This window comes from Capsicum annuum, chromosome 4 (genome assembly GCF_002878395.1).
Source record: "Capsicum annuum cultivar UCD-10X-F1 chromosome 4, UCD10Xv1.1, whole genome shotgun sequence".
Classification (NCBI taxonomy): domain Eukaryota; kingdom Viridiplantae; phylum Streptophyta; class Magnoliopsida; order Solanales; family Solanaceae; genus Capsicum; species Capsicum annuum.
Window position 1 is genome coordinate 160,028,443 of NC_061114.1, and position 23,856 is coordinate 160,052,298.

General features: G+C 32.5%; 1 protein-coding gene across 5 annotated transcripts; it reads right to left on the bottom strand.

Annotated features, from left to right (window-relative positions):
• Nucleotides 1-15,202: 15,202 nt before the first annotated feature.
• Nucleotides 15,203-21,223, bottom strand: LOC107867783. Of its 5 annotated transcripts, none has more exons than XR_001673327.2 (9): nt 21,091-21,216; nt 20,749-20,792; nt 20,234-20,318; nt 20,124-20,150; nt 18,642-18,679; nt 17,080-17,202; nt 16,897-16,978; nt 16,555-16,633; nt 15,203-15,768 (listed from the first exon to the last, which is right to left on the bottom strand). XR_001673327.2 is itself a non-coding variant. In XM_047410325.1 (9 exons), exons 1-9 carry the CDS (start codon nt 21,194-21,196, stop codon nt 15,742-15,744), a joined length of 600 nt encoding a protein of 199 aa, XP_047266281.1. In that variant the 5' UTR covers nt 21,197-21,220; the 3' UTR covers nt 15,203-15,741. The 5 variants fall into 5 exon arrangements, 4 of the variants coding, with proteins under 4 accessions (XP_047266281.1, XP_016569680.2, XP_016569678.2 ...); XM_047410325.1 differs by having other exon boundaries at nt 16,555-16,622; nt 21,091-21,220; XM_016714194.2 differs by lacking the exon at nt 15,203-15,768 and adding an exon at nt 20,911-20,993 and having other exon boundaries at nt 16,333-16,622; nt 21,091-21,223.
• Between the last annotated feature and the right edge of the window lie 2,633 nt (nt 21,224-23,856).

The window sequence follows — 23,856 nt, forward strand, 5'->3', positions numbered from 1 at the left end:
AAATTGGTTGTAAAAGTCTTAAGAGATCTTAAATTTTGAAAATTTGTCTTTCAAGACTAACAAAATACACTCTCTCTTTCTTCAACTTCCAAGATCAAACATCCACTTTTTCTTCAACAATAGATGAAGATGTGAAGAACAAAATTTTTGAATCTTGAAGTTCTAAGGTTCAAGTTGGACCACAAACATCAACAACACCTTTCCAAGCTTAAAAATACAACACAATAACCACCAAACACGTTCAAACCTTGAACTAACAACACATCACACGTTCAAGTTTCAAACCCGCAACAACAATCGGTCATAATTTGGTTCACAACAACAACATCAACATTTCAAGTTCAGATCTAGATCTAGACTCAAGAGTGTTAGTGATGAAGATACTAACACTAGAATCAACAAAACAAACAAAATGACTTCTAGATCTAGACAAGAAAATAAAATTTTTGGCCAAGACAACGACAAAATCCAGATTCGGCCAAGAACTAGAACAAGATTTCAATTTTCTGGAATTTTTTAGTTTTCAGTAATTTTTTATATTTTTTTTTAATTTTCATCCAAGTGAACCCAAGATTGGTAGTGTAGGAACCAAACCAGCCTTGCTTTTATACCAAATGATACCAAAACTCCCCAAGAACACGACAACACAAACACCAAAATCAATCCACTAGTTCAAGAACTGTGGACCCTTTTGATAACCTATCTCAGATTCACAAGAAAAATAAAAAAGAAAGTGATATCAAGAGTAAAACCCACTAAAAAAATAGCAACAACACGTGATGAACAAGATGAACACAACTTTCAGATTCAACAAGACACAAAAACAGTCCACTACAAACATATAAAGTGCAATAAGATAAAGATAGATAGATAGACAACTAAAGATGTAATATTAACAACCCAAAAGCTTATTCCACTTTTGGACCTTTAACATCACACACAACCTAAACCTATCTCTTACATGACCTCAAGGGAACTGGAATCCCCAAGTAATCTCCGTTTCTAAGTGTTTCATCAACACAAGGATTCCACCTTGCCCAAGGATTCCACCTTGCTAAGAGGCTCTCAAAAGAGGCTACAAATATCATCAAAAATCTTCCCCAAAATGAACTAATACAGTTATATTTATAGCTAGGGAAACTTATTACAAATGACCAAAAAACCCTTGCAAATGGAAGGATGAACAGTGACGGATGAACAGTAACAACTTTGGAGTGTGGGACTTGTTCTCTACACTTCAAAGATTGTTCCTTAGATGGGCATCCCCACAAGCTCGGGTCTTCACTCACGTCTTCATGTCCTCAAGTGCTAAGATGCCTCTTTGACCCTATTACCTATAAACCATTAAATTTGAACTTAACATCAATAAACATAATTAGGAAGAAAAAAGACAAGAACTAAGTACTATCAAAGCTTAAGAGCTAATCCTTATACCTCTCACACTAAAAGGGTAGTCTGATGCATTAAAGCACCTCATTATGTGCGGGTCAGGGAAAGGGCCAGACAACAAGGGTCTACACTGTGCACTATACTTCTCACACTTAATGTCTGAAATTAATCCATATTGGCCAAACCCCTTCTAAACTCAACTCAAAAAATCTAATTTTGAGCATCTTACAAACCAATAAACATGAAATTAACCATATTAGCCAAGCCCTTTGTAAAACTCAACTCAAAATTCCAATCTTTAACCATCGAACATACCATTAAAGTCAAAGAGATAAGACAAGAACCCACCAAAGATTAAGATTTGATCACTATACCTCTCATACTAAATGTTTGAAATTAACCCATATTAGCCAAACCCCTTCAAAAACTCAGCTAACAATCCAATCTTTAATCATCTAACAGACCACTAAAGTTGAAATTAACATCAATAAGCACAATTAAGAAGAAGAAGAAAAAAGAGCCCATAAAAGCCTGTGAACTAATCTTTATACCTGAGCAGTTTTGCTAGCAGCATAGTGAAGAAGCTATGCAGGATGGGTTTTCTCATACTGAAGCTTGTATCTTTCTTCTAGAACGACTACTAACTAAGTAACTAACCTTCTATCCTAATCTTCGAACTCTCACTAAATGTTTGAAATTATCCCATATTAGCTAAACCCTTCTAAAACTCAGCTCAAAATCCATATTTGAATATTTTACAAACCACTATATTTGAAATTAACTATATTAGCAAAAACCCCTTCAAAATCTCAGCTCAAAAATCCAATCTTGACCATCTTACAAACCACTATAGTTGAAATTAACTATATTAGCAAAAACCCTTCAAAATCTCAGCTCAAAAATCCAATCTTGACCATCTTACAAACCACTAAAGTTGAAATTACCATCAATAAACACAATAAACATCCAAAGATAATCTTTATACCTGAGTCACAGTCTTGCCATGAGCATTATGAAGAAGCTCCACAGGAAGAGTCTTCTCATACTTTGAACATCTTACAAACAAATATAGTAGAAATTAACTATATTAGTAAAAACCCTTCAAAATCTCAGCTCAAATCCAATCTTGATTATCTTACAAACCACTAAAGTTGAAATTACCATCAATAAATAAAATAAACATCCAAAGATAATCTTTATACCTGAGTTACAGTCTTGCCATCAGCATAACGAAGAAACTCTACGGGATAAGTCTTCTTATTCTAAAGCTTGTATCTTTATTCTGGAATCTTGAAATAGGGAACGACTACTATCTAACCTTCTACTCTAATCCTCAAACTCACACTAAATGTTTGAATTAACCCATATTTGCCTAACCCCTTCTAAAATTCAGCTCAAAATCTAATTTTGAGCATCTTATAAACCACAAAACTTGAAATTAACTATATTAGCCAAACCCATTCTAAAACTCTGGTCAAATCTAATTTTGAGCTCTGCTCAAATCTAATTTTGAGCATCTCACAAACCACTAAAGCTGAATCCAAACCCCTTTTAAAACAAAGCTAAAAATACAATTTTGGGTATCTTACAAACCACTAAAGTTAAAATTAACTATATTAACCAAGTCCCTTCAAAAACTCAGCTAAAAAATCCAATATTTAACCATCTAAAAACCACCAAAGTTGAATTTAACATCAATCAATAGAATTAATAAGAAAAATACAAGAACCCACAAAAGCTTAAGAACTAACCTTTATACCAGAGTAACAGTTTTTCCATAAGCATAATGAAGAAGCCCAGTAGAAGGACTTTTCTCATACTGAACCTTGTATCTTTCTTCTGGAACGACTACTAACTACCTTTTACCTTATCCTCAAACTCCCACAAAATGTTTGAAATTAACCAATATAAGCCAAACCCCCTCTAAAAATCAGCTCAAAAATTAAATTTTGAATATCTTTCAAACCACTAAAGTTGAAATTAACCATATTAGCCAAACCCCTTCTGAAATTCAGCTCAAAAATCCAATCGTTAAACATCTTACAAACCACTAAAGTTGAAATTAACATCAAACAACACAATTAAAAAGAAAAAAGACATACTAAACTGTTAGGGACTGTGTGAAGTTTTGATGATGAACATGTGAATGAAACATGTTGTGCTAGCTGTTCTATCTAAGTGAACAAAGTTGCAGGCAAGTTATTAAAAAGATGACTCTGCGTGCAAAATAGGAGTGGATAACACTTATCACAATAGAAGTCAAATTGAACAAGAAGTCTTGTAGAAGTTGAGTTGTTGTAAAATTTGAGTTGAATAAGAAATTTCGAAGAAGTTCAGTCAAATAAGAAGTCTGGAAAAAAGGCAACAAAGAATGAGCGAAACTACCTGGGAATCCTAGTGAAGATAAAAATATACATCAACTAAAGAAATCTATTAGGTGTTGGCTTAAATAGAAGAAATGACTTTCAAAGGAGGAACTCAATGCACTGAAAAGATAATCAACAATTAGCAAAACAGTTCACTTACTTTAAGAAGAACCTGATCCCCTACTTAGCAAGTCTTAGACTGTTTGTAATAAATAGGTTTTTTGAGTTGTAATGAGTCATTGTTCTAGTCTCAGTGATTTATAAACTGAGTTAGGAGTTGTGTCTTCAAGTTACAGAACTCGGAGACTTGGGAACACTTTTTTTGGAAAGATTTGTGTTTTTGTAGTATAGGAGTTAGAAGTTTTAATTCCTAGTTTTACAAGAAGTCTTGTAATATTGTTGATTGTTGAGGCTTAAAGTTATAGTGAAGTTGGGGTTAAATTTTATAGAGGTACATGTCGTGGTTTTTTACACCTTTCTTGAGCCTGGTATTTTCCACGTAAAAATACTGTGTTCAGTTTTTACTTCTGTGAACCACGTTTACTTACTTGTTCCACAGATAGGCAACCAGTACAGTTAAATATTAAAATTAATAGGGCATACACTCTAACAAGTGATATCAGGGTGAGGTTTTCTTAAATAAGGCTAGCACCTAAGAAAAGATCAATGATGAATTCTGCACCTCCTACTGGTCACAGTGAAGGTCAGTCAACTACTAGACCTCTACTTTTTTATGGCTCTCACTTTATCTGGTGGAAAGCAAGAGTGAAGATGTTCATCCAAGGTGAAGACTATGAATTATGGGGTAGGATTACTGATGGTCCCACTATTCTAAAGAAATTGATTGATGGTGAACCAGTCAAGAAAGTAAGGAGTGAATTTACTCTTGATGACTTTTTGGCCTTGAAGAAAAATGCTAAGGCCAAGAACATCTTGGTCTGTGCATTAGGACCTGTTGAATACAACAGGGTATCAACTTGCACCACTGCTAAGCAAATTTGGGATGCACTGGTGAATGCTCATGAAGGTACCTCTCAATTAAGAAAATCCAGGATTTCTTTTCTTTTTACTGAGAATGAGACATTTAAAATGAAGAAAAATGAAACCCTACATGAGATGATGACAAGTCTTACCACCTTAACAAATGAGTCGACTTCCTTAGGAAAAGTCATCTCTGAGGAGGAACGAGTTGAAAAGGTACTAAGGGTATTACCTAAATCAAAATAGAATATTAAGGTAACTGCAATCAGGGAGGCAAAAAAAGATCTTACAGGTATGACCCTAGATGAACTAGTAGGGAACTTAAGAACTTACGAAATAGAAGTTGATGGAACCAAAGAACAAGCAGCTCCAGAGAAAATCTTGGCATTGAAAGCTTCGGATAGTGATGACGAATTTGAACTTGATAAGGAACAAGTTGCTTTCATAACTAAGAACTTCAGTAAATTCTTTAAGAAGAAGAAGGGAACAAATAGTAAGAAATGTTCCAAGACAATCCAAATGGTTGCTACAAGTGTGGCAAAACTGATTATTAGATCAGAGACTATCCAGTTTGATAAATAGAATAAAAGAAAGAAAGGGCTGAAAAGAAACTGAAAGAAAAGGCAAAAAGAAAGGAGGAACATGCAATAATAGCAGCCTGAGGGTCTAATTCAGACAAGGATGAAGTTGATGAAACTGCATTCATGGCTCTTGAAGACTTAGATTTAGAAGAAGAAGATGATGCTTTTGAGGTAAGTATACTTGAACTCAAAGAAAAGCTGAAATTGTTTTCAAAACCAAAACTTATTTCCTTGATGAGTGCACTGATTGATGACTTCCAAGAATTAACTTCTGATAGGGATGAATTGTTCAACAGTCTTGCAAGTCTAAAATTTGATCTCATTGATTTAAAGGCTTGCACAGGTATAGTTGATAAAGAAAATTATACTCTCACGAAACAAGTTGCAGAACTTGAGATTTCAAACAATGATCTCAAGTCTGAAGTTCTAAATTAACTCTCACTAAAAATGGAAAAAAGGCTATAATTAAAGAACAAGAAAATGTTGAACTTGAGCTGGTTAAATACAAACAAGAATGCCATGATTTAACTGAAAAATGATTAAGTTGGTTCAAGAAGTTTCTAAGTTAAAACTTGATCTTGAAAGAGAAAATAGGTGGACACACTCCTCAAAAATTGTTCACATGTTGAGTGAAATAAATTACCATGAAAAGGCCGGGTTAGAATTTCACAAAAGTTTTGATGATCCTAAAGATTTATGTTATATCTGTGGCAACCTTGGACATCCCACCATGAAATGTCCAGTGGCTGTCAGAAGTAGATTAAATAGTCAAAAACTAGCTAACATATTTTCTCAGATCAAAAAGAACAAATCTAGTTCTGATCAGAGAAACAGGTTGCACTACATGTTCCTGCATGGACTAGAAGAAATTTAATTCATCCTTTCACCCATAAAATAGGACCCAAGCTTGTCTAGGTTCCTAAGACTAATCTTTGATTTCTTTTTCAGGAGAAGGTGAAAGAAAACAAAAGCATTGGTACTTAGACAGTGCTTGCTCAAAGTATATGACTAGTGACAAGAAAAAATTCCTTTCACTCTCTAAAATAGATGGAGGAGAAGTTTTTTTTGGTGATGGAAAAAAGAAAATCATTACTGGAGTTCGAAAAATTGGCTCATCTGAGTCAAAAGCATTGGAGGATGTCTATCTTGTAGAGGGATTAAAGCATAACCTGTTGAGCATATCACAACTGTGTGACAAAGGTAATAAAGTTGTTTTTACTGCTGCAGGAGTCAATGTCAAAAGGATGGACACCGAAGAGATTGTGCTCACTGTAAGAAGATACAGAAATGTATATAAAGCTGACATCATGGAACTACCAGGACCTGAGTTGACTTGTCTAAGTGCCGTAGAAAATGATCCCCTCCTTTAGCACAGGAGACTTGGTTATACAAGTCTGAAACAACTAAACATACTTTCCTCCAAAGACATGGTTTTGGGTTTACCCAAAGCCAAGTTCAAGGAAGAAAAGTTGTGTAGTGTATGTGTAAGGGGGAAGCAGGTAAGATCCTCTTTTAAGTCAAAGAACCATGTTAGTACTACCAAGTGCCTTGACCTGATTTATATGGACTTATGTGGACCCATGAGACTTTAAAGCAGAGGTGGAAAAAGGTATGTTTTTGTAATTGTTGATGATTATTCCAGGTTCACCTGGACTTTGTTTCTGTCATCTAAAGAATATGCCTTTGATGTCTTTGAAATTTTTATTAAGAAAATTGAAAAGAAAATGTTTCCATGAGGTCTGACCATGGTACAAAATTTGAAAATGCAAAGTTCTTGGAATTTTGTTCATCAAATGGTATAGATCACAACTTCTCAACTCCTAGAACACCACAACAAAATGGAGTGGTAGAGAGAAAAAATAGAACCTGGGAAGATATGACTAGAATAATGATGCTTGCAATAAATATTGCTAAAAACATGTGGGCTGAGGCAATAAGTACTGCAATATATATTTTAAATAGGTACATGATCAGACCTTTGTTACAGAAGACTCCCCATGAATCACTAAAAGGAAGAAAGCTAAATATTTCTCATTTTAGAACCTTTGGTTGTAAATATTTCATACACAATAATGGAAAGGATAATCTGGGAAAGTTCGATGCTAAAAGTGATGAGGGAATCTTCTTAGGTTATTCACTTCATAGCAAGGCCTATAGGGTTTTAAACAACTGAACTAATTATGTTGAAGAAAGCATGCATGTGATTTTTGATGAATCTTGTGTTAAGACTAACCTGCAGGAAGGAAGTGACACTGAGAAACAGGTTACCCAACCTGGTTCATTGACTGGAGCTATCAAACATGGAGGCACCTCAACAAGGGGAACTGAAGCTGAAGGCACAGTAATGAGGGGAACTGAGCCACAAATTATTCCAGCTCAAAACATCAGCTGTGATCCTAGTAAGTAGTTCACTAGGCTTGATCCCAAAAGGATATAAGTATCAAGGATCACATCCTATTGAAAAATATTCTGACTGATCTTGCCTATGGGATAATACAAGGTCTGGTTTGAGAAGTATGTGTGCCTTCAAGGCATTCTTGTCAGAGATTGAGCCAAAAAAGATAACTAAAGCCTTACTTGATGCTGATTAGATCATAGCCATGCAGGAAGGGTTGAATCAGTTTGAGAGAAGCAAAGTATGACACCTAGTTACTCTCTCAAAAGATAGATCAGTAATTGAAACTAAGTGGGTGTACAGAAATAAAATTGATAAGCATGGAATTGTCACAAGAAACAAGGCAAGACTGGTGGTCCAAGGATACAACCAAGAAGGAGGAATTGACTTTGATGAGACTTTTTCTCCTGTAGAAATACTTGAAGCTATAAGATTACTTGTTGCCTTTGAGGCTTATATGGAGTTTATTCTTTATCGGATAGATGTGAAGAGTGAATTCCTGAATGGCATCCTAAAGGAAGAGGTGTATGTTAAGCAACCTCCAGGATTTGAGAGCAAGGACTTTTCTGATCATGTGTACAAGCTGGATAAAGCCTTGTATGGGTTGAAACAAACACCAAGGGCTTGGTATGAGAGATTATCAAAGTTTCTACTAGAGCATGGGCACACCAGAGGTAAAATTGACAATACCATTTTCTTAAAAACTAATGGAAAGGATTTATTGGTTGTACAGGTATATATGGATGACATTATTTTTGGTTCAACAAACGTGAATATAACTCATCAGTTTGCCAAACTCATGAGCTGTTGGTTTGAGATGAGCATGATAGAAGTGCTGAATTACTTCTTGGGGTTGAAAATAAAACAAACAACATCTGGGACAATGATCCATCAATAGAAGTATGTCAAAGAACTTCTTAAGAGATTCTCCATGTAAGAGGGCAAAGAGATCAGTACTCCCATTGCCACTGCCATAAAGCTTGATTTAGATGAAATAGGTCCTGATGTGGAGGAAAAGATGTATAGAGGTATGATAGGGTCATTATTGTACCTCACAGCAAGCAGACCTGACATTGTGTTTAGTGTAGGACTATGTACTAGGTTTCAAGCAAAGCCAAAAGAATCACATCTAAAATCTGTGAAAAGAATCTTCAGATATTTGAAAGGAACCGGTGATCTTGGATTATGGTATCTTAAAGGTAGTAACTTTAATTTGGTAGGATACTCTGATGCTGATTATGTAGGATAGTAGACAGGAAAAGCACTACAGGCATGGCACACTTCCTTGGATCATGTCTGATTATCTAGTCCACTAAGAAGCAAAACTAAGTAGCCTTGTCTACTGCTGAAGCTGAATATGTTGTTGCAGGTTCTTATTGTGCTCAATTGCTATGGATTAAGCAATAACTTATGGATTTTGGTATAGATGTTGGTTGTGTTCTCATTTTTTGTGATAATACAAGTGCTATTAACATAGCTAAAAATCCTGTTCAACATAAAAGAACCAAACATATTGATATTAGACATCACTTTCTTAGAAATAATGTTGAAAAAGGTCATATATCAATTATGTTTTATTCTACTGAGGAACAAATTGCTGACATATTTACTAAGGCCTTGAGTATAGAATATTTTGAAAATAATAGGTTAGCCTTGGGGATGATTAAAATTATATAAATCTCCCTCAATGATTGACTAGAATAAGCTGCTCATAAGTGATTGTTGAGTAATTCAGTCTTACACATGTTTATTGTGTATCCTAATTCCAAGAATTTAAGGTAAATTGACTTAGCTATGTATTGATTTTGCAGTTAGACTGGAACATCAAGGCAATTTTTTTCATTGACTAAGTCAAAAACCAGGTATGATTATTGTTTTCCATAATAGTCTGAAGAGAAACAGGTTGTCTACATGTTCTCTTTTGTTACCCCTAAGCCGCCAAAAATCCAAAAGTCTTCTTTTTCAAAAAAGGTTGTCAGTCCTTTCCCATCAGAACTGAACCAAGTCATTATTAAGTTACCTTTTCCAAATACAATTCTTCCATGATTTATCTTTCTCTTCTCCTTCTTAAATATGTTTCCTCCCTTTATTCTCATTCATCACACTTATCTCTATAAAGAAAATCACTGGACATCACAAATTTTACCATGGCATCTTCTTCTTCACCACCTACTAACTCCACTTCTACTTTACCAAAAGCCATTATTATTCATCCTAATATTACCTTACCCCCTCTTATTCATCCCTCACCTTCTATCAAGCTATCTGATTTTGCATTGTTTTAGAATTTTTAAAACCCTTTTGTAAATTTTTCTTTCAAATCCTCACCCTCTTCTGAATCTGCACTGCCACCTCCAATCCCTCTTTAGATTCTTGATCAAGATGACACTCCCATTGATCGAGATGATATCCCTATTACTAATCTAGTTCCACGAAGATCCAGATCCAAGCCACAAAAAAACCCTCCTTCATCTCCATTGAAGCTGATGATATTATCCATGTTGAACCCTCCCCTGTTAATTCTACTCCTCGTACTCCTTATGCTTGAGGAAAGAAGCAATGAGAAGATGCTTCTCTGGAAGAAGCATTTCGTGCTAGTAAAAATAAATGGGTTACTACCTCTGGTCCCTCATCTCCACAAGCATCCTCTCGTGATATCCTTCTTCGTTCAGTAAGAAAGAAGAAAACTATTTTGGCAAAAATTCCTAAATCCTCTTTGTCCCGTAAATCATCTTCCCAACCTACTTCAAAAACTTCATCTTCCTCAAAACCCGCAACTACTATCAAAGCCTCCTCTTTCTCAAAATCTTCCTCATCATCTACATTATGTCCGAAGAAATAAGTCCCCAAACCTATTCCTGCTGACTCATCAGACCCAGTTCCTGACTATCTTCCTGATACTTCTTCTGCTCCATCCACTAAAATTAATCCTGATCTTGACATCGATTTTGATGTTGATAATTATGTCGATAAGTCTTCTCAGTCAGCACATGTTCTCCACTTTCTAAAATGAAAGTTGGCTAGAGAAAGGGTTGTCACTGGTTTTTGGGCCCTGATATGGATATCCTGGTCACAAAATTGATAATTCAAGGATGGTCACACCAGTTTCTGCAAGGTGATCACAAAGAAAGTTTGGAAAGAATGAAGTTTATGAGTTTTACACAAATGGAGTTGCTATTGGGGAAATATTGTCCACCACAGTTAATGGGAAAACCATCAATCTCTATCCAACTGATTTAGCTAGGATTTTTTATGTTCCTTCTGGAGGTTGGGCACATTTTATGAAAGGTGTTTGGCCACCTCTTGAAAATCTTCCATCTGCTCTTGATATCTCCAGGAAATTCTCTAGAAATCCTTATTTTCTTGCATATCGTAGGGTCTTGAAGAATGAAATGTCCACCATTTATCAATTTTATTTTGATGTGGTTCACAAAATGATCCTACTTAGGTAGGAAAGGAAAACAGTTGCCAATTTTATTAATCTCACCTTGATGGAACTATTAGATTCCCAAATTCCTATAGACCTACCTAGACTCATCATCAAGCACATGCAAAGGGTCTTACTCCAAGATATAAATGTTCATGCTTTGCCATATGAGTTCTGGTTTGCCCCTGTTTTTGAGAATTTTTATGTTCCTGTCAAAGTATGGTCACTGCAGACCACAAAGGATGTTATTGGATCTGTGAACCATGCTATGTTACCTGTTGCTATGAGGAGTGCTGACAACCCCATGCAGAGGTTGAGGAATGCTCTTGCTGCCAAGCAAGGTGAGGTAGAAGTGGCACAAGCTACGTTGGAGGCTGCCCAGGCAGCTCATGAGGAGGAGAAACAGGACCTTCAAGCTTAAATTGCTTCCCTCACAGTCATATTAGAAAAAGAAAGAGCTGAAAATGCTAATATCATTTGGAAGTTGACCTTTCTTATCCCCTCTTTCTCATCCACTTAAGCCCTTCTTAGTACCTTAGGCATCTTTTCTTACTGTCTCTTTGTCCTAGTTGTTTCTGTTTTGATGCTATTGTTGGTTTATGATAAATTGTACCTTGTTCTATAACTGCAATGGATTTTTTTCTACTTAATATGTCCTACTTCTGTTTTCTTAAATGCATAGCTGTTCTCTTGCTTTGATTCTTGAATATTTTAGTGATAGCCCTAGTGGCCATAAATTATTGGACTATTTTCACTTGGTGTTCCAGCTTTTCAGTGATGTCAAAAGGGGGAAGAACAGATTATACAATACTTATAACCCAACTTAACTTGTTTTATTCTGTGATTTTCTATTTTGAATCCTTTACCGAGTATGTCAGGATTGAATAACTGGGTGCTAAGCTGTTAAGTTTGTCATCATCAAAAAGGAGGAATTTGTTAGGGACTGTGTGAAGTTTTGATGATGGACATGTGAATAAAATATCTTATGCTAGATGTTCCATCCAAGTGAGCAAAGTTGCAGGCAAGTTATTGAAAAAATGACTCTGCGTGCAAAATAGGAGTGGATAACACTTATCACAACAGAAGTCGAGTTAAACAAGAAGTCTTGCAGAAGTTTGGTTTAAAAAAAATCTTGCAGAAGTTGAGTTGTTGCAGAAGTTGAGTTGAACAAGAAATCTCAAAAAAGTTTAGTTAAAAAAAAAGTCTGGAGAGAAGGCAGTAAAGAATGAGTGAAACTAACTGGGAGTCCTAGTGAAGATAGAAATATACATCAACTAAAGAAATCTATTAGATGTTGTCTTAAATAGAAGAAACGACTTTCAAAGGAGGAACTTAGTGCACTGAAAAGATAATCAATAATCAGCAAAACAGTTCACTTACTTGAAGAAGAAGAACCTGATCCCCTACTTAGCAAGTTTTAAACTGTTTGTAATAGATAGGTTCGTAATGAGTCATTGTTCTAGTCTCAGTGATCTATAAACTGAGTTAGGAGTTGTGTTTTCAAGTTAGGGAACTCGAAGACTTGGTAACACTTATCTTGGGAAGATTTGTGTTTTTGTAGTATAGGAGTTAGAAGTTTTAATTCCTAGTTTTACAAGAAGTCTTGTAATATTGTTGATTGTTGAGGCTCAAGATTTATAGTGAAGTTAGGGTTAAATTCTGTAGAGGTACAGGTCGTGATTTTTTACACCTTTCTTGAGCCAGGTGTTTTTCACGTAAAATACTGTGTTCAATTTTTACTTCTGTGAACCACGTTTACTTATCTGTTCTACAGATAGGCAACCAGTAGAGTTGAATGTTAAAATTAGTAGGGCATACACTCTAACATAAACCCTGTGAAAAAGGGCACGACTACTAACTAACTTTCTATCCTAATCTTCGAACTCACACTAAATATTTGAAATTAACCATATTAGCCAAAACCCTTCCAAAACTCAGCTCAAAATCCAATCCTGATCATCTTATAAACAACTAAACTTCAAAATTAACCATATTATCCAAACCCCCAAAATCCAATCTTAATCATCTTACAGACCAATAAACTTGAAATTAACCATTTAGCCAAACCCCTTCCAAAACTCAACTCAAAAATTCAATCTTGACCATCTTACAAACATAAAAAAAGGGGTAGTCCGGTGCACTAAAACTCCCTTTATGCACCGGGTCCACGGAAGGATCAGACCACAAGAGTCTATTGTACACATCCTATTAACATCAATAAACATAACGAATTAGAAAAAAGATAATCTTTATACCTGAGTAATAGTCTTGCCATGAGCATAATGAAGAAGGTCAGCAGGATGAGTCTTATCATACTGAAGGTTGTACCTTCCTTCTGGAGTCTTGAAATAGGTTTTCAAACCAGGTGATTGTTGTTTCCTTATATTGATGATGATGACATTGAATTACCACTAACCTCTGAATTCATCATTCTTCCTTTCAACAATTAAAAAAAAAAACTTTTTTTCTTTCTATTTTTTCTCTCTATTTTTTCTCTTCTTATCAAGAACTAGTAAGTATAACCGTGTTTCACATGGTTATTGAACACATTAAAAGAAGTTTATGTCTAAATAGAGATTTGCAAACAAGTCTACTAATTAACCTTTTGATGGATATAATAAAAAAATGAATATAAAACACTATCACTAAGTATTAAATTATCTAAGATTTTGCTTTTTATTTTTTCAAAGAAGAGTCAAGAATTTAAGCATATTTCTAATATGTTTCAATATATGAAATTCCCTAGGGCCCTATCTTTATTTGAGTAATTATGGAACCGTATGCTCTGCTCTTTTGCTTTTTCTTCTACATTGTTAGTCCTCCCAACGTCACAAGTTTAATTTGACAATAATGTGAAAATAGCCTTTTAGTAACTATATTTTCATAGAAAAGTTTATGGCTTGATTTAATTTTCAATCTTTACCTCTTTCATCACAAAGACCGGATCTCATAGCCGGTATATAGTTAATTGTGTTCCTATTCACTTCTTAAAGATTAATTTCATAGTGCTTATTCACTTGTAATAGTCACCATTAATACACCATTAATGAGGAATACAAATAGAATTATTTTCTTTTGTTTAATGACCAACATGAGTGATATATTAAAATAATTTTAATCCTTTATTATAGAAAAATGAATTAAAATAGGTGAAAAAGGCCCCCCAAAAGAAAAATAAATAAATATAATTAATGGTCATAGAGAGGTGTCATATTATGTTATTTATGTTTCTCGTTTTTATTTAAAACACACTTCTATGATCACTAAAACTTTATCATTTTATTTTGCCATTTGAAATATCATAAATTGGTTATAAACCGAATCGACGAACCAAATCAAACCGAGGAAAAAATTGACTTATGATTTGATTTGGTTGGTTTGGTGTTAGAAAAAATCGATCATTCTTGATTTGGTTTGGTGTTAACCAAAAAATATTCAAACCGAACCCGAATCAAACCGACATTATATATATACACACACACATACATACATACATACATAATTTTAATCCTTTATACCTAAAATATTAATTATAATTTATTTTTTAATTAGTTTTAGTAATTTTCAATATTTGAAAGTAAATGTAGATATATATTCAGATTAGGGTCTTTAAGTTGTAATATTTGTCCATTGATTGCTAATTAAATGATTCAAAATCCAATATAAACTTAAAACCTAAACTTTTCACTCTTCATCTTACTTTTTAGTTTCAAGAGAGTTTTTCACTCCTCATTTTTTTTATAATTGTGATTTTTCATTAGCACATGAGTGAAAACATATTTGATCTAGTCTTCAATCACAATATAATTATAAAAACTAATGATTATAAAAAATAAAAAAATCCAAAAAAATCAAAAGAATCGACTAAAATCTATACCGAAAAATCCAATTTCATGTTGGTTTAATTTGGTTTATAGTTTTAATAAACTGACATGATTGGTTTAATTTTTTTTTAATTAAAATCAAACCAACCCGACCTGTGTACACCCCCTACTAGTAACCATACATTAACTCCACATTCTCATCAAAGTAGAAATCATCTCCAACCTCATATAGAACTTCTCTCAAATAATATGTATAAAAAAGTAATTATATAATTTCATACATATAAATATAAAATCAATTAATAATATGCTAGCCATACTTTAATGAAATTTAGCATATGCTATCCTTACAGTGTCATCCTATAAACCTCTACCTTAATTCTTTTTTTCCATTCATGATTCATATTTCATAACTGTCCACTCCACTTCTTCCTATAAAGCTCGTCTACATATTCTGAGCCATTGCAATAATTTAGATGTATAGTAGAAGAGAAAACACATTGAAAAATAAGTTTCATCTAAAGTTCATTAGCCATCCTACAAAGAATATACTCACTGTTAGCTATAATATACCTCACTTATCCTTTGTATTTATTTGGTCTTCCATCACCATGAAGCACCACTTAGGAACTCCAAATTTATTACAAATATTTCTTAATCATAGAACTTTCTGAGATTCCTCCTAACATCTTCAAGTATAGCTTCTTGATTGAGAACTTGTCAATACTAAGAAACTCCAGATTGTATCATGCTTCCACTAAGAACTTCTTGGACATCATTATCTTTTGAAGAGCAAACACTTTATCTAAGAGCACAAGCATTATTAAAAGGATAAGCACCAAACTATAGATTGGCGTCTATAAGCAAATCTCTTTCTTAAGAATATGAAAGATATTTTCTCATATTTTCAAAAATAATTCAGACTCTTCTTAGACAAACATTAATCATATGTATACACAATTTTCTTTAGTTAGTGATTGGACCAGATCGATTGTTAGCAAATTTGTCATTGTATTTACATGTTTCTCGGACAATTGACTCACTTATTGCTACCACACTCATCCTTTTGACTTAATGAAATCACTTAATTCTCTCTCCAAATACTATGGTAAACCATGCCTTCCATAGGGTCACAACTCACAAGTAACTTGCAAGCTTGAACCTCCAAAAAGTTAATGAGCAACACACACAAAAATATAACCAATGCAACAATTCTTATAAATTTTCCACAAAAATTATACTCTGTTGTCATTAAACTCTGACATAAACACATGACTAATTTATGATAAATCATAGATCAAAAGTTAGAACACGATTTAATTTAGTTTCAAAGTAGAAAAGTCATTTTTAATTATGTAACTAAGATCCATAAAATAAACATTTTTTAACATAATCAAGCTAAATTATTTAAAATATAAAAGACAGTAAGCAAGTCATGATTTTTGACAACCACAAGTTCAAAATTCTCTGCATCTACTCTTTTCATAAAGATACATCACATGCATCATCCCATTAAAAAAATGGGGATCAAACGGAAGATGAAAGAACAATTATAAGAGAACATCTCCAAACAACCTAAGGTATTGGTCACCTGTAGCACAATTTTTGGCAAACATGGGCCGTTATTTCTTTCCAGCACTTCACACCTTAATCTGTAACCTGCAGCAGGCCTAAGAAATGTCCAGTTTCCAAATACCATGAATCACATTAAGAGTTTTATTTTCAAGTGGGTCAAAAATCAAATAGTTGACTAACAGATGATTCCATGAAAAACTTGCGTGATGTGTTAGTCTAAAAAAAGATAAATTATTTTAAACATGTACAAATATTTGGCTATACAAAAGAATCTTGGCTAGAAATAGACAACACTCAAATGTATTATCTTCTAAAATGATGTCTTTACATGAAAAAATCATCTAAAATAAAATCTCACCATTATTTAAGTCTTTGACAGAATCCTCAAAGTGATGATCTTGTTCTGCAGAAGGCGCTGTTTCTGGTGGCATATTGTCAATCTGCGAATGATGTATGAATGAAAAATGTAAGAATTAGAATTATAACTCCTGAAATGACGTATCAAATATAGTATGTAATGGTAAAAAGTGAATAGACTTGCTTGTTGATCAATTTCAATTGATTCAAAATCCTCAATAGCTGTTTCAATGATATAATTGGTTGTATCATCAGCTTTTTCTTGAGCTTGAAGAGAAGGTAGTGTTTCTGCAAGAACCTCCCCATCCTGCATTTGCAATCAAGGAATATGAAAAGCATTCTAAACAACTGCATGTTAAGTCCAAATTGAAGCAGAAGAAGAAGCAAAAAAAAAATTGAAGAGCAATAAGAGATGGTCGTTTAACTGATATTTTTGTGTAATGTATAGTGGGTAAAGAGAGATTTTATTTTGGAAAAAAATGACTATTTGTTTTCTCATTTACTGCTTCAGTCCGTTGCCCTCACAAGTCAAACTACTCATTGTCCCAGCCATAACATTACAACAATAAATAATAGGCTTTTCACCTCTTTCTCAACTTAAAACAACCATTATTAATAATTTTAATGACACTCAATAAATAGAGTAGAATATTGCTAATTCTTTAATTTGAAAATAAGAAAAAGATAGAAAAATCTCAAAAAAAAAAAAAAGAAAAAAGATAAATAGAAATGGTGGCCATTGAGAGGTGCCACATCATTCTTGTCTTATTTCTCCTTTATATATATACTAGTAAATTTACCTGCGCTTCAAGTGGCGATAAGAAAATCAAAATATAATCTTTTGACAACTTGGGTAAAACTTGTGGAGGGGTAGGAGTATACAAAACTCTTTGTTAGATAGTTTTGCCTTGCCTCATCTTCCGCCATAAATTTTTGTTAAAAGTCAATATTCATTAATTAATAAATCTCTTAGATAACTTGTAAAAAGTATATTAACAATAAGACATTCATGTTTAATTTGTACTTTTAATGATTAGTGATATAAGTTAAAATCACATTCACTTGAAAATAAAAACTTCAAATATAACCCCCTAAATTCACCTAAATGAAATGACTCCTCCATCTCACTAACAAAAAGATGAGGTTACGACATTGAATTTAACAATACGAAATTAATAAAAGCATCGATAGGCAAATAACATTACCAAAATCTTTTAAAAAATAAAATAAAAAAATCTGATTTATGCACTTTATACTAAAAAGTCTTGAAAGTTAGGCACCACCGATTATACTAATTCTAAAAACTTGAGAAAATAAAATTTTAAAAATAAGTACTACACTACAAAAAGCTTTAAGGAATTCTTGCTTTAATCACTATTTCCTTCTCCATCATTTCAACCGTCCTACTTGTTCGGCTTCAATTCAAGGACAAGCCTCTCGGATCTTTTCAACAGAACAACAACACTCAAATTGACATTGTTGATGGATGGTTCTTAGAAAGCAAATTAGTTCAGATATAATTATTTGTATAGAGAGTACTTAGAGATACCAAAAATCCAACCTGAATTCAAGCAGTAGTCAAGAATTTTTAACAAACAACCAACGACTAACAAACATCTTGCCTTAGTACTATTATCAATATGGGTCTATTAGTGAGTAACTAAATAAATAAACAACAACAATAACATATTCAGTATACTCTCACACGATAAAGTTTAAGGAGGGCATAGTGTACGGAAAACTTACCGCTACCTCAGAGGAAGAGAGAGTGTCTCTGCTAGGTCCTACACTTCAAGGAAAATCAAATCAAAGCAATCAGAAAAAAGGTAACAGAACAAAATATGTTGAATGGTAACTACATAAAATCGATTAAAACAATGTAAATTAACTCCACGTGATTTCTAAACAATATTTTAATAAACTAATCATGAATCAACAGAATCTTACATAGTGGGATTTGTTGCCTAAGCTCTCTCCCAACCATTATTATCAGGATAAATAAAGAGTAATTCTTGAAAAAACATAGTAGAAAATCTAATAGCACATGCCTTTGAAGATTGGATAGTTTTAGCTTCAAGTCTTTCAGATGCAGCTTGAGGTATTCTTGTAGAAGATCCACATCTACTAAATGACCATCCATCATATGAATACTGTAAATTTCATTTTCATCTAATATCCCTCCAGATAAAGGATCAAACATGACAAAATATGCAGATTTACTAATACTCTGTAGGTATATTGGTTTGCTGGTTAATTGTATTTGTATTTTACAAAAAAAAAAAACCTCACACAGAAGTGAAGCAGGGTATCTTTCAAAATTCTCTAATTTGAAATTTCAATTTTTAGACCGATAGCTTAATCCAACAATAGTGTAAGTCCACCCCTTGTCTTCTATTCAGTGTTTATATCAATTTGTATTCTTCTCTAAAATACATATTGTATTGAAATATGAAAGACCCTCATAAAAAAAAGTTATTCCTATGAAGTCATCCACTCCAAAGTGGATCTCCAGAGGATGACACACTATACTTCCACAACGAATAAGCAAAATCAAATGCAGTTTCATATACTACCAGCAAGTGAAAAAAATGGCAGCAAAACATAAAGAATGCACTTTAACACATTAATGATTTAGAAATTACCTTCAAATCTAGATGGACAACAGGTAGATGCATTTTGATCAATTCGAAACTTATGAAAAAAACTACTAACTTGAAAATGTAGATTCTGATGCCATAATTAAGATATGATTGTTGTTATTAAAATCGCTTCTTCTCTTTGTTCTGACTAAAGCTCTTGTGCAATCTAGCACAGAAGAAGTAGAAGCATCATTCATTCTCTTCTTCTCTCTCTTTCTCTAGTTTTGTTTGGCTAAAGCTCTTACGCAATCTAGCAGTGAATTAGTAGAACATTATTAGCTTAGCCATTTGGTACTACTTTATTTTTCAAAAGAATGGTAAAAAACTGTAGATTATGAGAGGTATTGACTAACATGACCACTAATTCATCAAAAGAAAAGAAAAAAGATTAGAGTTGGTCATTAACGATACACATGCGCATAAATGATTTACTTTTCTTTAGTTGTGTATTCACTATTGTTGTGCTGATGGAAGGTGGCAGGTATTCTGTCGAATTAGTCGAGGTGCACCAAATATATTCGAGCATCTTAGTAACAGGTTAGATCATAAAAAATTAGAAGGTTTTAGGTAGAAATGTAAGAAAACTTACTTGGAACTATTGCAGGCACCAGTTTATCTGCAGGTTTAATTTTTTATATTAGCTAAAGAGTAATGTCTGCTTTTCAAGCATAGTAAATCACAATTAAGAGAATGGTTTACTGTAAGGACGAATATTGCATGATTGAGACAACATCTCCGAAGATGGCCGATTGTAATTTGACAGAGTTAGAACTGTGTTGAAGGCCTACACATGATAACAGATTTCACAAAAAGACAAAAACTTCCATTAATAAATAAAATTGATAAAAAACATAAGGAAAAACACATATATGGCATGCGGGAAGGGATCGTGCAGCTGCAGCAGGATTTGAAAAAGGAATTGATCGTGACTTTGAACCTGTTCTTTCTGAGAGTTCACTTGCAATAAGAAACTGGAAGATATTAATTAGTTAATCACCAATACAGTCAATCACTAAATTGCATGGACTCTTCACTTTCGATGTTGGACCAGTTGACACTTTTGAAGAATCCGAACAACATAGGTCGAACAACCAACATTTGAGGACAAAGTACCCCTTCAAAACTAAGAAAACTAAAATAACAAAAGATTTAAGCAAAAAAAAAAATACTAACAAAATTTTAAAGAAGAATTAACAATTATTATATTCACTCACAAAATCAGGTTGGAGTAGATGCCACAACAAAGAGTAATCCATTCCTGCAAATCAAATAAAATGGAAACATAAATTTAACTATTACTTCTCCTGAAATTAAGAGTTAATAGAGGGAATGAAAGAAAAATTGCACACATGCAACTACAAGGGCTCGATTTATACCAGGCGATATATATATAAAATTCAAGCTTGAAACAAATCAAAGAAGAATATCTTGTTGGTTTTTCTTATCAAGGCAATGACCTCTGTCCCTTAAATAAAGTGTGGCAATAAATTTTAGAGGGAATAAAAATTAAGGGTGTTTTCTTTCCTTTAATTACAAATTTGAAGTTTGATACTTACCTAGATGGATTTCGAATTGTTGGCGCATAGGAAAAGTTTGGTGAAAAAAAAAACTACATGAACAAAAGGAGAAGAAATCTGATTCATACAAGTAATGAGACAGCATCGGGAACGAAAACAAAGGGAGATCAAATACAGGCACAATCAATTATAGCCTTATTATTTTGATAGCACAAATGATTCACTAATGACCGAATTAATAGTGACTTTTGGTATTTCAAATTGAAAAAATAAGGGATAATTAATAAAGAGTATTTATTTAATTTTAAGTAATTTCATAAGATGAAAATAAGAAAAAAAAATATCAAAAAATTGACAAAAAAGATAAACCTCAATCATAACTTTTGAGGTATGCCACATTAGCATGCCTCTAATCCTCCTTTATATATATATATATTGATTATAATTAAGAGAGAAAGTCATGACCTTTCAACTTTTTTAGAAATGGTGATGAAAGAGTAATGTGTAATTAATTTTGCACATAAATGAATAAAATAAGAAAGAGGAAATTTTTTTAAGACAAAAAAGTAGGAAAAGCCCCAAAAATCTATATCTATAATCTAAATCTATATCTATATCTATAATCGATATTTATAATCTATAAACTATAATCTATAATTTATATCTATAATCTATATCTATATCTACAATCTATATCTATATCTATATCTATATATCTATATCTATATCTATATCTATATCTATATATATAATCTATAAACTATAATCTATAATTTATATCTATAATTTTATAACCTATATCTATAATCTATATTTATAATCTATATCTATATCTATAATATACTAAAAGTGTGAAGGGCCTTAGAAATATTGGTTGAACTTTTTGCATTTCATTAAAAATCTCTGTTTTAGACAAAATAGTCTTTTCATAAGATATTAAATATTTTATTAAAATTTAAATGGAGAAGGTTTTCTTATTATGGTTAATTTCTTACACAAAAATCTTTTTCCAATTAAAATAGGTTTGTTCCCTAAAAAAAAAAAAGTAAAAGATGTTCAAAAAAATAAAAAGGCAAAAAATGGTCAAAAAATAGGCAACGATTTCTCTATTTTTGTTAAATTTCTATAACAAAATCCTTTTCCAATTAAAATAGATTTGATCCAAAAAAATATTAGAAAAGAGGTCCAAAGAATAGGCAAAAGAAAATCTCCTAAATTTTTTACCCTTCACTAAAAGTCTTTATTTTAGATAAAATATTATTTTTAGTTTTTTTACTATTATATTTATAATAGTCACACTATAAAATTATGTGGATTTTTTTATTGGGTTATGAAAAAAATTACTACAAAACTAAGTTTGCCTGCGTTCTTTCGTCAAAAAAAAAAAGGGGGGGAGGGGGGGGGGGGGGGGTTGGCCACTTAATTTAATAAGTTTATGGGAAGTTTTATGCAAAAAGAATTACTAAAATATGTAATACTCTAACACATTAATTAATCTCCTTTTTTTTTTTTTTTTTTATGAATCCTCTATTTCTATAAAAATCTTTATAATTTCAATTTTCTTCAACGACAGTTGCTCACTTTTGCTGCAAATTTTCGTTTAAAATTTTGTTGACGACGAGTAAGATTTTACTTTTTGGATAGGATGCTTTGATGTAATCGGTAAATCTGGCTTTAATTTTTTTATTAATTATTAGGATCAACATCTAAATAAAGGTGCAAAAGTATTGTATTTGTACCAATTTCACGAAATAATAATGGTCTCGAATTGAATTTCAAATAAATTTATTTTTGTCATCTATAAAGTGATGCCCTTTATTTGGTTAATTATGTCGCAGGGTGCTTTTGACACTTCAATCTCTTCTCTTATATGCATGGTTAGAGTAATTACAATAAAAGTTGTCTTAGTTCATGTCATTTATTTGGCGTGAATATTAAACTCGGTGATAGTTCTTTCTCTCATGCAGATTGATGTGCTTGACATGGATGGAATTTATTAATTGTTCAACAACAACATATCCAATATATTCCTATCAAGTGGGGTCTGGAGAGGGTAAGTGTACGCAGTTCATACCACTACCTCAAATGTGAGATAGAGAGATTGTTTCCGATTGACCATGGAATCTATTAATTGTTAACACTTTAAAAACTTGAGTTCAATTTGAATCGTTTAACTTTATGATTCTTTAATTATATATATTCCAGATTCTACATCAAGTATTAGTTATATTTGTTATCGTATAGTTCAATATATACTAACTTACGCCTTTTGATTTCCAATTGTTTCTCTTCTTGTGTTTTAGGTGTCGTTCTATAGCCTTGATAATTTTTCTTAGTTAGTTTAAAGTTGTTTCAATGCTTTTATATAGTGTTTAATGAATATATTATTTTTTTGTTTTAATGTTTTGCATATTTAGGAAAATCATTAATTTATTTATTAATTCGATATTTTTTAAAAATAATATCAAAGTGAACTAATTGAAGTGAGATAGACGCGCATTACACGTATTCTTAGACTTGTGGAAAATAAATGTGCATGTCATTACTTTCAAATAAATGAGAAATATAGAGTATTAATTTAACAAGAAAAATAGATTTAAATAAGAGAAATATTTGAAAAAAGAAAAAAAAATAGATAAATAGGTTTGGAGGTCAGAGAGAGATGCCACATCACCTGTTCTATGACTCTCCTTTATATATATATATACTAGTTTAGTGCAAGTGCATTGCACGTGTACTTCATGTCAAGTCGTCAATCAAAAAGAATAACAAATTATTGAAACATAGATCAAATTAGTAGTCTTG